At 40.8% G+C, this 12,306-nt stretch overlaps 1 protein-coding gene across 1 annotated transcript in view; it reads right to left on the bottom strand.

The window, feature by feature from the left end:
• Window positions 1–12,306, bottom strand: part of si:dkey-220o5.5 (actin filament-associated protein 1-like 2) — a 70,345-nt gene that overhangs the window by 4,312 nt on the left and 53,727 nt on the right. Inside the window, exons 9-13 of the mRNA XM_036578184.1 lie at window positions 11,804–12,018; window positions 8,831–8,934; window positions 8,614–8,734; window positions 6,610–6,700; window positions 1,648–1,820 (exon numbers count right to left, since the gene is read on the bottom strand). Of these exons, the coding sequence (XP_036434077.1) occupies window positions 1,648–1,820; window positions 6,610–6,700; window positions 8,614–8,734; window positions 8,831–8,934; window positions 11,804–12,018 (704 nt within the window). The remainder of the gene's footprint in view (window positions 1–1,647; window positions 1,821–6,609; window positions 6,701–8,613; window positions 8,735–8,830; window positions 8,935–11,803; window positions 12,019–12,306) is intronic.

Here is a 12,306-nt window from a genome sequence, read left to right on the forward strand (position 1 = left end):
CCAAAAAAGGTTCTTCTATTGTTACGACGTCAAGCTTGTTACAACAGAAGAACTCTTTTGGTACTATATAAAACCTTCTTAAAAAGGTTCCATACGGAACCATATACAACACATTCTCCATCAATCTGAAAACCTATTGTGTTATGCAAAGAACCCTTTAATCATGCAAAGGGTTCTTTGAGTATTCATGGTTCTATACAGAACCCTTTTCTTTACTAAAGAACCCTTAAAGAACCATCCTTCTGAGTGTGTAGGTGTGGTTTCATTAGCAGGCTCAATCGCTAAAACCGTGTTAAACTATAAATACACTGACAGCTGCACTCAGCGAGCCGTGCGGCTGAACCGAGCTGCAGTCAGGTACAGGACTCCATTTACTGTTGTAGGTCTACATTCCAAACAGTAGGTGGCAGTGTATTACAACAAAACTGCAAACATCTGCTGACTCTTCATGCCTGGTCAGAGCTTCCCACCCAAACTGAACTCTGTTTGAGTAAAAATGATTAAGATGGGTTATTTCTGTGTGTTCATCCATGAAAGTGAAAGGTTGGAAATCAATGTTTTCAAAAATATTAAGAATGTCGAATGTGTCCAGAATGACATGGGAAAGCTGAATACTTAAAGAATAAGCTAATATCCAGAATCCATTACATTCCAAAAGTAAATCAAATCTCAAAGCAGAAAACTAGACAAGCAAATTGCTGTCAGAACAAAACCTCGTATCTCCAAAATGGTAACTTTACAGGAGAAGGAAAAAACTACTTTACTTTTAATGGAAGTCAATGGAACCAGACGTTTTTCCAAGTCATTTTGGGTCGTTTCTTTTAGTCCATTCATCATGAAATTTACAGACAATGTAAAGCGTAACAGGTATTTTTAAATTAGGTCAAAAACTGAAAAATGGAGATACAAAGTTTCATTCCGACAGCAGCATCATGAATGTAATAATTACAGAATATTAAATGTATCATTTTATTTCATTCTTGTTTGCAGAAATTTTGAATGCAACATCTAAAATTACCTTTTGGTGAAACAGTTTGTGATCCACACTGTCTAAATCATTATTGTGTATAAAATAACAAAATAATTGATTTGATAAGAGATCCCAATCTTTTAAGTACTACTGTACATATAATAATATAAGTATCACATATTATTATCACATATGTAAAACATGGTGTGTTAGTGTGTGTTGTGCTGGTCTGAGTGGATCAGACACAGCAGTGCTGCTGGAGTTTTTAAACACCTCAGTGTTGCTGCTGGACTGAGAATAGTCCACCAATCAAAAATATCCAGCCAACAGCGTCCTGTGGGCAGCGTCCTGTGACCACTAATGAAGGACTAGACGATGACCAACACAAACTGTGCAGCAGTAGATGAGCTATCGTCTCCGACTTTACATCTACAAGGTGGACTGACAAGGTAGGAGTGTCTAATAGAGTGGACGGTGAGTGGACACAGTGTTTAAAAACTCCAGCAGCACTGCTGTGTCTGATCCACTCAGACCAGCACAACACACACTAACACACCACGGCCACCACGTCACAACTAGAACTACAAAAAAGAACTACAAAGTGCCCCTATATGGTCAGTGGAGCTGATAAAGTGGACAATGAGGGAGTGGCTGGTCAGCATAAGCGTGTGGGTTACCTGGGCTCTCTCAGTGCAGAAGGGCAGTAGAGACTGTCTGAAGGACGAGCGTTTGGTCGGTTTTGAGCCCACATTGATGAGGTTGACCTCTGACCCCGCTCTCAGCTGCACTCGTCGTTTTCCTGCCAGCTCCAGCTTCTGCACACTCCTCTCCACCTCACACGCTTTCTTACCTGACCAACACAAACACGGACACAACACTGACTTCAGGCTTCATGTATAAAGTTTAGATTTTATTAAACTTCAAATATGCAAACAGAATTGAAGACAGATTATTGTTCTGTTTTACTATTAGACGATTAGAGTGTACACTGTGAAGAGTCTCAATGCATGTTATAACAGAGTAGAGGCCCCGAAACAGACAGCAGCCCAGAATACAGCTTAATACAGCAGTGTGTGTGTGTGTGTGTGTGTGTGTGTGTGTGTGTGTGTGTGGTTTCTGTGGATCTTCATGACCTCTTTTCTCTCTCACTCTCTCTCAGTTTCCGTTTAGAGAGAGTCTGTGGAAAATTGGGCTAAAGCATAAAAACACCATATTCTCCTGCTGCAGACCTTAAAACGATACATCTGTGTGTGTGTGTGTGTGTGTGTGTGAGAGAGAGTGACCAAAACCACACGATGATAAAGCTGGGTTATTGTCGCCAAACAGGGAGCACAGAGGATTCCCTGATTTACTGCATACCATGACATACAGAATGCATGCATATTATATATATACATACACAGATCAGGCATAACATTATGACCACCTCCTTGTTTCTAAGCTCAGTCCATTTTATCAGCTCCACTTACTATATAGGTGCACACCACCACCACGTCAGTGTTACTGCAGTGCTGAGAATGATCCACCACTCAAATAGTACCTGCTCTGTGAGGGTCCATGGGGGTCCTGACCACTGAAGAGCAGGGTAAAAGGGGGCTAACAAAGTATGCAGAGAAACAGATGGACTACAGTCTGTAACTGTAGAACTACAAAGTGCACCTATATAGTGTAGAAACAAGGAGGTGCTCATAATGTATGTGTGTATATATATATATATATATGTCCATTTTTGTCGTTCCATTGACTTACATTAAAAGTAAAGTATGTTTTTCCTTCTCCTGTAAAGTTACCATTTTGGAGATACAAGATTTTGTTCTGACAGCAGCGACATACATATATCAGATATTAGTACAATATATACAATATACAGTGATATACAACATATCATATATCTTTGGCACCTAAACACACTATCTTGGCAGTAATTGTGTCTTTGCTTGTAAAATCAATATAAATCAGTATAATACATACAAACATAGTAAAAATACTATACTACTTGTCAGCTAGTTTGAAGAACAAAGTTTTGTTCCAGATTTCTTCTGTATTTTATTTGTATGATTAATTCATATATTTATGAGTGATTGTTCATCCATATAAAATTAAATAAAAGAATAATAATCCCCTAGTGAGGATTTTTTGTGCACGGTTTTTATTGGCTGAATGTTACATTACTGGGAAAAATAAAACATATAAAATGCACTGTAAGTTTAACAAACATTCTTTTGAGTATCAAAACATGCAGATGTTTGTTCTCTGTAGAGGACGCTTTAACTTATTTTTCACTTAGAAAATCAGCAACAACATGGAATTTGACCAGTGTAACTGTATTAATACACATAGATATGTTCTCTTCTTGTGATATGATATGATATATATGAATTTGAATCGGAATCATAATCTTTATTCTTGTCAGGTGTTCAAGAAAATTCTGAACAAAAAATCTATCTAAGATAAACAGGTAGTAGAAAGTACACAAACAACATGTAAGCAATACAAAGGAGCCGCAATGGGAGATCAGTCCGGTTACAATCAATTACTAATATCTATCATGAATTAATGAAAAAACTATTTCTAAAGATTAGGTTATATAATTATAGTTAGGCTTATAAGACATTTCTCATAACGTCTCAGCACAGAAACAGGTATATCTTGTGGTCTCTTGGCTTCACTGTTGCTGTAAGCTATTGTAAATGTGTGTTTAATGCTCAACAGAGGATGCGCTTTATTATTGTGCTGACTGTATTTTCCAGGTCATGTTTGGCACATAGGAATTCAGCATTTCATAAGAAACCTGCTCAGGAAGCCACACATGACAGCATCGCCAAACATTTAACTATATAATTAAACAGCTCATTTAGTGGCAACCTCTGCGTAATTACACGCCATTAAATTCTCAAAATAATATGCAGACGTGCAGATTTGGGCTCTGCTGAATACAGTCACTTTCCTCATTTATAATCTCCACATTCTCACCTCAACTTCTCCGGATTCAGTGACGATTACCCAGCACTTCTGTGCTTTATTGATCCTGTGGGCTTTGATATTATTAACTGTTTCGGGCTCTGATGCTGCAGGACGTTACGGATGGAAACTTGGTGCTGGGAGTAAATGGCAGCGGCCACCATATAATTATTTAGCGCTGAACAAATGAAAAGCAGCTGCTGCTGAATTGTTTGGTATTTCTCTGAGGATGTGTGCGTGAGCGTGTGAGTGTGCGTGTGTGTGTGTGTGTGCGCGTGTGTGTGTGTGTGTGCGATCGGAACAGCCACACACACACTCAGCTCTAATCATACGTTCTGCACTTCCAGCGGAAAAGAAAAAGTCAGTTCTTCCCCACGCAAAAACGCTTTGTCTCAATAATGTGGTTCGCAGGAAAACTTTCTCTATTTGACAAACACACAAACGGACATGCAGACGCTCGAGTCTGGAGGGAAAATCAAATCATCTGAATCTGAGGACTTTCTCAGTATCCTTCATCTTTAGGACTGGAACTATCCGTTTCATATGTAAATACAGATGAAGATGCATATGTATATATATGAAACGGATAGTTACGGTCCTAATACCTGATTGGCTGAGCCGCGTTCAAAGCCGTTGTCAAATCAACGATATACGCACACCTATGACCTCCTCATAGCAACTGAACTCGACCCTTGTGCTGTTAATGGAATAAGCTTTGACTCTCATGCTGCTCGCATGGAGCACCGAGTGTACTGAAGGACTAAGAAGAAGACTGGTGCTAAATAAGATGGTAATTTGGTGACCAAAAAGTCATAAAGTGATAAAATCACAGTAAGGCACGGCCTCTTCTGCCTTATATATACAAGTATACAATAAATATACAAGGAGATTCACTCGAAAGAGGCCCCGAATATTCTGTAATAACTCTCTCTAGGACGAAGCAATCTGAACAAAACAACGTGCAAAGCCGGGATGCCCCTGCGTCATAGCGACGAGGCCGGTGCCGGACAGCCGTTGCGACGGTTAACCCCCGTTTGCAACTTCCGGGGGATTACACACTTGTCAAGATATGTAGCGTATTTTTTTGGTTTAGATTGCTTCATCCTAACGGGAGTCACAACAGAATATTCAGGGCCTCTTTAGAGTGAATCTCCCTGTATATACTGTATATACAAAAAGATTAATCCGATTTCAAAGCGCCATATTTTTACAACCGTGAGGCGCCGAGGAACCAATCACAATCCAATTGAAAGAGGGGGGTCATAGAGTTTCTGACAGTCAGTGGAAGATGGCTCCCTTCAGTCTGAGAGGAGATGCGACCCCTGAGCAGAAAGCGTTCTGTGTTCTCCACATCAATAAGAATGAATCCCTCATAACTGTGCAGTGTGATTTTCGTGGGTAGTGAAGCTCCAACAGCTCAGAGCGTTCGGCGTTGGTTCCACAACACTGGATGATCTCCGAAATCGCACTGAAAGAGCCGTGAGTGCAGCGACACCCGACATGCTCAATCCAGTATGGGATGAGTTTGACTATGGTGTTGATGTTGTTCGTACAGCTGGAGGAGGTTCATACTGAGACCTTGTACAATTACATAATAAACTTTATGCTCATTTAAACCATTTACAGTTCACTGCACTGATCTGTAATGATTTACAAGAGAAATTAATCATTTTGAAATCGGATGAATCTTTCTGAATCACCTTTGAATCATATATATATATATATATATATACACACAATAGTTTATGTCGGGTTCTTAAACTTTTTCTAATCAAAAACCTGCAGTCCAATAATCAATAATCAATTTTAAATTTCACTTGACTGTATAATCACATGGCAGCACGGTGGGACAGCAGGGGGTATTGCAGTCACCTCACGGCAAGAAGGGCCTCGGTTCGGTTCACTGGCCAGGCGACCAGGTTCCTTTTTGTATGGAGTTTGCATGTTCTCCCCGTGTTCCCCGGTTTCCTCCACAGTGCAAAGACATGCAGTGAGGCCACGACATAACTAGCTAGCTATTAATGCGGAAGAACATTCTAGAACAGTGTGAATGCAGAAGGCATTCTAGGACATTGTGAATAGAATAGGGGACATTCTGCCCATTTAAAAAGATGGTTCTTTAAGAATTCTTTAGTAAAGAAAACGGTTCAATATAGAACCATGAACACACAAAGAATCCTCTGCAGGATTAAAGGGTTGAGAATGTGCTGTAGATGGTCCTATATGGAACCAAAAAGGGTTCTTCTACAGTTACATTTTACAAGGTTGACATTGTAAAAATCTTTACAGAACCATCTTTTTAAGAGTGCAAAACAGTGTGAATGGGAGGAATATTCCAGAATAGGGTGACTGAGGAGAGAACATCTGGGAAATATGCAAATTAAATGGTGGAGAACGTTCTAGCACACAGTGAACGGGGGAACGTTCTAGAACAGTGTGAATGAGAGAGAGCATTCTAGAACAGTCTGAATCACACACAGGTATGTTATGCCAACCCAGTGTTAGGACTAGTCGGTGTTTGATTCTGAAAATTCTAGAGCAAAATAAAAATTCTAGAACCAGAGCAGTGGACGGATGAGGCTGGAATTTCCTTTGAGATTAATAAAGCTTCTGTCCATCTACGAAGAGAAAGGCCTCTGAGGTTCCGCAGGACTGGAGCCCAGGGCAGGCTGACTCACCGGGGTTACTGAAGATCTCATTATTGCTGTAGCTGGCAGAATCTGATGATGACACCGAGTCTCCGTTTCCACCAGCGTGAGGTTTCTGAAACTGAAAAACGCGCGGAACGTCTGAGAGAGCGTTTTTTTCTGCCAACAGAAGCCAAAGGACATAACATGCAATGACAGTGCGTGACATCATGTTAAACATGGTCCAGCAGTAACCTCTGAAGTGGTGTAGCAGAGGAAAATGTTAGTGAGGAGCAGAGAGAACCTCACTGTACAGCTTCACTTCAACACACACTGAGGATTCAGTCTATTACAGTCTATTACATCCACCTTGTACCTGCTCTCACCGGCCACTTTATCAGAAACGCCTACCGTACACATGCTCTTCGTAGGTTTACAGTTACAGACTGTTTCTGTAATTTACCAGCCCTGCTGTACACTGTCCATTCAGTGAAATCCATGTTGTTTCTAGAACGCTGTAAATGGGGGGACATTCTAGAACAGTGTGAATGAAGGAGAACATTCTAGAACAATGTAAATGAAATAGTAGAGAACATATTAGAAGAGTGTGAATAAAGAAGAAGGTTATGAAACACCATAATCGGGGCGGCATTCTAGAACACTTTGAAGAGTAGATATTCTAGAACAGTGTTAATGGAGGAGCACATTCTAGAACAGTGTGAATATAGGAGAACATTCCAAAACTCTATGAACGGGGGGCATTCTAGAACGCCTGTGAACAGTTGATGTTCTAGAACAGTGTCAGTGGAGGAGGACATGCTGTAACAGTGTGAATGGAATTGTGGAGAACATTCTGGAACAGTGTCAATGGGAAGGGGAGAACATTTTAGAACAGTGTGAATAGAGGAGAATATTCCAAAACTCTATGAATGGGGGGCATTCTAGAACACTGTGAATAGTTGATGTTCTAGACCAGTGTCAATAGAGGAGGACATTCAAGTAGAGCGTGAATGAAATGAAGAAAACATTCTAGAACACTGTGAATGGAATAAGGAAGAACATTCTAGAACACAAAATGGAGGAGAACACTATAAAACACTGAATGGAGGAGGCATTCTAGAACACTATAAACAGGGGATGGTCTAGAACAGTGTCAATGGAGAAGGACATGCTATAACAGTGTGAATGGAATGGTGGAGACCATTCTAGAACAGGGTGAATGAAATGGGAGAACATTCTAGAACACTGTGAAAGAGGGGCATTCTAGAACACTGTGAACAGTGGTCTAGAACAGTGAAAAAGATATTCTAGAACAGTGGTCTAGAACAATGGAGAAGGATATTCTAGAAGAGTGTGAATGTGATGGGGAAAACATTCTAGAACACTGTAAACTGAAAAAAGTGGTCGAATGAGCCATTACCGTATTCACCACAAGTGGGAGAGTGCATGTGCAGCGTACACCAAGAGAACTGACCCCTACAGTGAGGGCATCTGGTGTTGTGGGGGTCATTTTGCTGGCATGGTTTGGGTCCACTTAGAGGTTAAGGCCACTGCAAATCAATACAGACTGACCACCTTGATCCTGTGATGAAACATTTCTGTCTTAGTGGGAGTCTCATTCCCCAACCACGGGCCACAAAGGGTCACTGAATGGTTTGATGAGTATGAAAATGACGTAAATCATATGTTATGGCATTCACGAACACCAGATCTGAGCCCAGTTGAACACCTATGGGAAAGTCTGGCCTGATGTGTTAGACGGCGAAGATAAACACCACAAAATAACCGACATCTTTAGTAGAGTTCCAGAGACTTGCTGAATCCATGCCAATATATACTGAAGTTGCTTCTGTGGCCCAAAGCCTTGATAAGACACTTTATGTTGATAATTTGTCACTTGTCTATATATGGTGGACGTTTCTGATAAAATGGCCAATGGCTATAGGAACAAGGCAGGGGTTTCTAATAAACTGGACACTTATTGGTAACAGATTTGAACTGTAGAGGACTACTGTTTAGTGCCCTAAACAAATACACAAAACAGTCAGACTGTACCATGTGCTCCAGGATGGACGTGTTGGAGTAGATGGGCTGTGAGTGGCCGCTGCTGCAGAGCTGCTGAAAGGGGTCGTCCATGTAGGTGTTGGATGTAGGGAACCTGCGGATCTTCAGGCCACTGAGGAACAGAGGAAACAAGACATGGAAAGAGGATGGGAAAGAGTGTATATGTGTGTGTGTGTGTGTGTGTGTGTATGTGTGTGTGTCTGTGTACCTCAGTGACTCGTGGCTGGTGTGTTGGTACGAAGAGCCGACGGCAGTGGAACTCCCATCCTGCAGGAGCTGAACCCACTGCTCTTTATCATCAGAGCAGCTGGCCTAAACACACACAGAAAGACAGCAGCTTTACAGACGCTCATCACAATATACCATAAAAACACTACAAGGTTTCTGCAGTGAGCTGTTTCTAGATTAGAGCTGGGCGGTATGGCACAAATATCATATTACGATCCTTCAAGAATTTCTCTCGATACACAATATGCAATATGATATTTGTTATTAAAAAGAACCAGCAGTGTTGCATGCATTTCTGATAAAAAAGACTGCATTTTATAAACATTTCACATCCTGTGCTGCACTGAATCCAGTTAAACAGGACTAATTATGCTCTGTTTGTAATAAAACAGTACTGAAATTGTCCACGATAAGCTCAGAAAATGTCCTATCATGATATAATTTATCACAATAACGATAAACATTATTATGTTGCCCAGCCCTTCTCTAGATCAGTATGTGTTTTGGGGGAAGCTGATTCTGGTAGGACTGTATGATATGGACAAAATACCGGTATTGTGATTATACATATTTTCAATATATTAACCCTTTAAGGCTGACACAAAAATGTGGCTATTCCAGTTCATTAGAGCATCAGCAACATCATAAACGTATAATATTTAAAACAAAGGTTTTTCTTTATAGTAGTCCAGGGTTTCTCAAACCTTTCCACCCCAAGGCCCATAAGTGTAATTTTATAATATTATTTATGAGTAAAGCATAGCGGCCCACAAAAAAATTTAAATCAAGTTTTTTTTTTTTTACTTGCTCATACTGAAAACCTGTGAGTCAGGGCCTGAAAAAGATCAGATCGCCCTCTTTAGTTCAATCACAGAAACCAAAATTTGCAGTTATGTTAAAAAAACATAACATGTTAAAAACTATGTTTACAGAGATGTCAAAAAAGGTGTAGATAAAGATGTGGACTGATCGCATTTTCACTGAAAACACTCCTGTTTGGTCCGGAGTCTCTAATTTTGAGGATTTTAGCGCCTCATTTGAAATAAACCTCATTCCACTCAGTGGGCTTCTGGATCAGCGTCGCTACAATCAACAATAATAATAAACTTTACCTTGATCTCTGAACTAAAGAAAAAAGTTTGATAGGTCTGCACTGAACAAGGCAGGAGAAAGAGCCCTGAGGAACCTCCCCATCTATGACTAACTGTCTGCGCTGCGACTGCGTCGTCTCAAACTGATGACCCTTAAACAGCCTGCGACTGCGGTGTTTCAATTATATGTCTCTGTTATTACTTATAATGGTTATATTTTGGAAATGTTTGATTCTTCGATTTTTAATTATCAGGACTAAGTTAATCTTTTTTCCACTTATGTTTTTATGACTTAAAGTGACGTTACCGGCCCACTACAAATTACCGGTGAGCATCCCCTTATGATCCGCCAGCCTGTACTTGGCGGGAGGCAGTCATTTGTAATAGCCCACAGGTTGACAAACCCTGGACTTGTCAACTTATAAATCCACTAGTGAGCGCTGTGCGAGAACAGTGCAGTGGTCAAAACTGCAGTGAAGAGGCAGGAAAAGAGAACAAAAATCAGTTTTTCTGATAAACACGAAACCCAAAGTACTTTGATGGACAAGCAAATCAGCTAATCATGGAACATTTAGTGTGACGTGTGCAACAAAAACAAACTTCTGTCAAGTAAAACGGAGTAGAAGTCAACAATCACACAGGGATATCGTTTACAGGCTACCTACACTGTAAAATACAATTCATGAATGTTTCCTGGTTCATTAACTGGGCCTATATCTTCCTCTGAAAGGCCTATAATCATTTATTTCCTACTGGAAAGTGGACGTAAGCGCAGACAGCCAGAGCCTGTTTAATTCTCAGTGAGAGGTGAGATTCTGAGAACTCTAATTTTAGCGTGCAGTTTACATCAGACAGTCTGTGTACTTCTGTGTGCAGAGCGCCTGAGACTAAAACCCACTGAAATACAACAAAAACTGCACTGCAGTGAACGTCTCACACCTCAAATCACCATCTGCCACCATAACCAGCCCCTATTAGCAGCCTACAAACAAACCAGGTTTCACAGGTTTCCGCAACACTTTTTATTAATGTGGTAACGACGACTAGTTGAAAACTTTTTTAATGACTAGTTGACTAGCAAAAGTTAATAGTCACGCAACCACCGCTTTCTAATGCAAGCTAACACACGAGCCACACACTAACATTCTAGTCAAGATTCAACAATCTGATATAATATGTTCTACTGTTAAATGCCCAGTTACTAGAAATTCAGAAGAAAAGTACGTACATTACTGTGCACCACCAAAACTGCCCCATTAGATAAACAGTACTCACAGCTTTCATCTTTGAGAGAGAGGAGAAAATCAAGCTCCCCAACATCAACATCACTGAAAGTGTTTATTATTTGGATGGTGAAAAACAGAAAATGCTACACCAACTTCTAAGACTGAACTTTGGAGGTGTGTCTGCAGATTCTTTGAGAAACTGAAAAGAATGGAAGCTGTAATAAAGGTAAAGAGTGACTCACTGAACACTGAAATAATAAATTATTATATTTAGTTGTTGAGGCTTCTGTGTCGTTTTCTTTTATATGTTTCTGCTTTTTTCATGATGCTGTAAAAATGCATTACATATAACTAATGTCTATTTTGACTGGAAATTAAAAAAACACAGGGTGGTCTCTGACTTTTGCACAGTACTTTAGGACATTTCGTATCATTTTTCAAACACAGGTTTAACACAGGACCTGATTTCAGCAGTTTTCCATAGGGATAAACTGGATTAAACCTGGATTTCCTAATGTGGGCATGGCGCATGACTTCGACTGTAAACCCAATGCTGCAGTAAGGATCAGCAAATCATCCACCGCGCAGCCCAAGACTCCAGATCAGTGCATGTTTGGGGGAAGCTGTGGTCAGTACCTCTAGAACGGCCACCTGGTCTCCGTGTTGCAGGATGGTGATGCGGTAGGCGTGTGCCGTGTCTGGACCGGGCCGGACCTCGCTGCCCCGCAGCTGGACCGTATACTGAGGAGTGTCTTCACACACTTCATCACAGAACATCTTCAGAACGCCGTCTTCCACCTTACACCACAGAGACTGCCACTGACAGTTCATCAGCACATTCAGATAGCCAGCTAGAGCAGAGAGAGAGAGAGAGAGAGGGGGGGGGGTATACAGAGAGAGAGAGAGAGAGAGAAAGAAAGAGAGGGAGAGAGAGAGAGAGGGAGAGAGAGAGGGGGGGAAGAGAAAGACAGATAGAGAGATAGAGATAGAGAGAGACAAAGAAAGAGAAAGAGAGAGAGAGAGGGAGGGGGAGAGAAAAAGAGAAAGACAGATAGAGAGACAGATAGAGAGAGACAAAAAAAGAGAAAGAGAGAGAGAGAGAGACAGACAGACAGACAGAGAGAGAGAGAGAAGGAGAG

Source organism: Colossoma macropomum, unplaced genomic scaffold (assembly GCF_904425465.1).
Source record: "Colossoma macropomum unplaced genomic scaffold, Colossoma_macropomum, whole genome shotgun sequence".
NCBI classification, from domain to species: domain Eukaryota; kingdom Metazoa; phylum Chordata; class Actinopteri; order Characiformes; family Serrasalmidae; genus Colossoma; species Colossoma macropomum.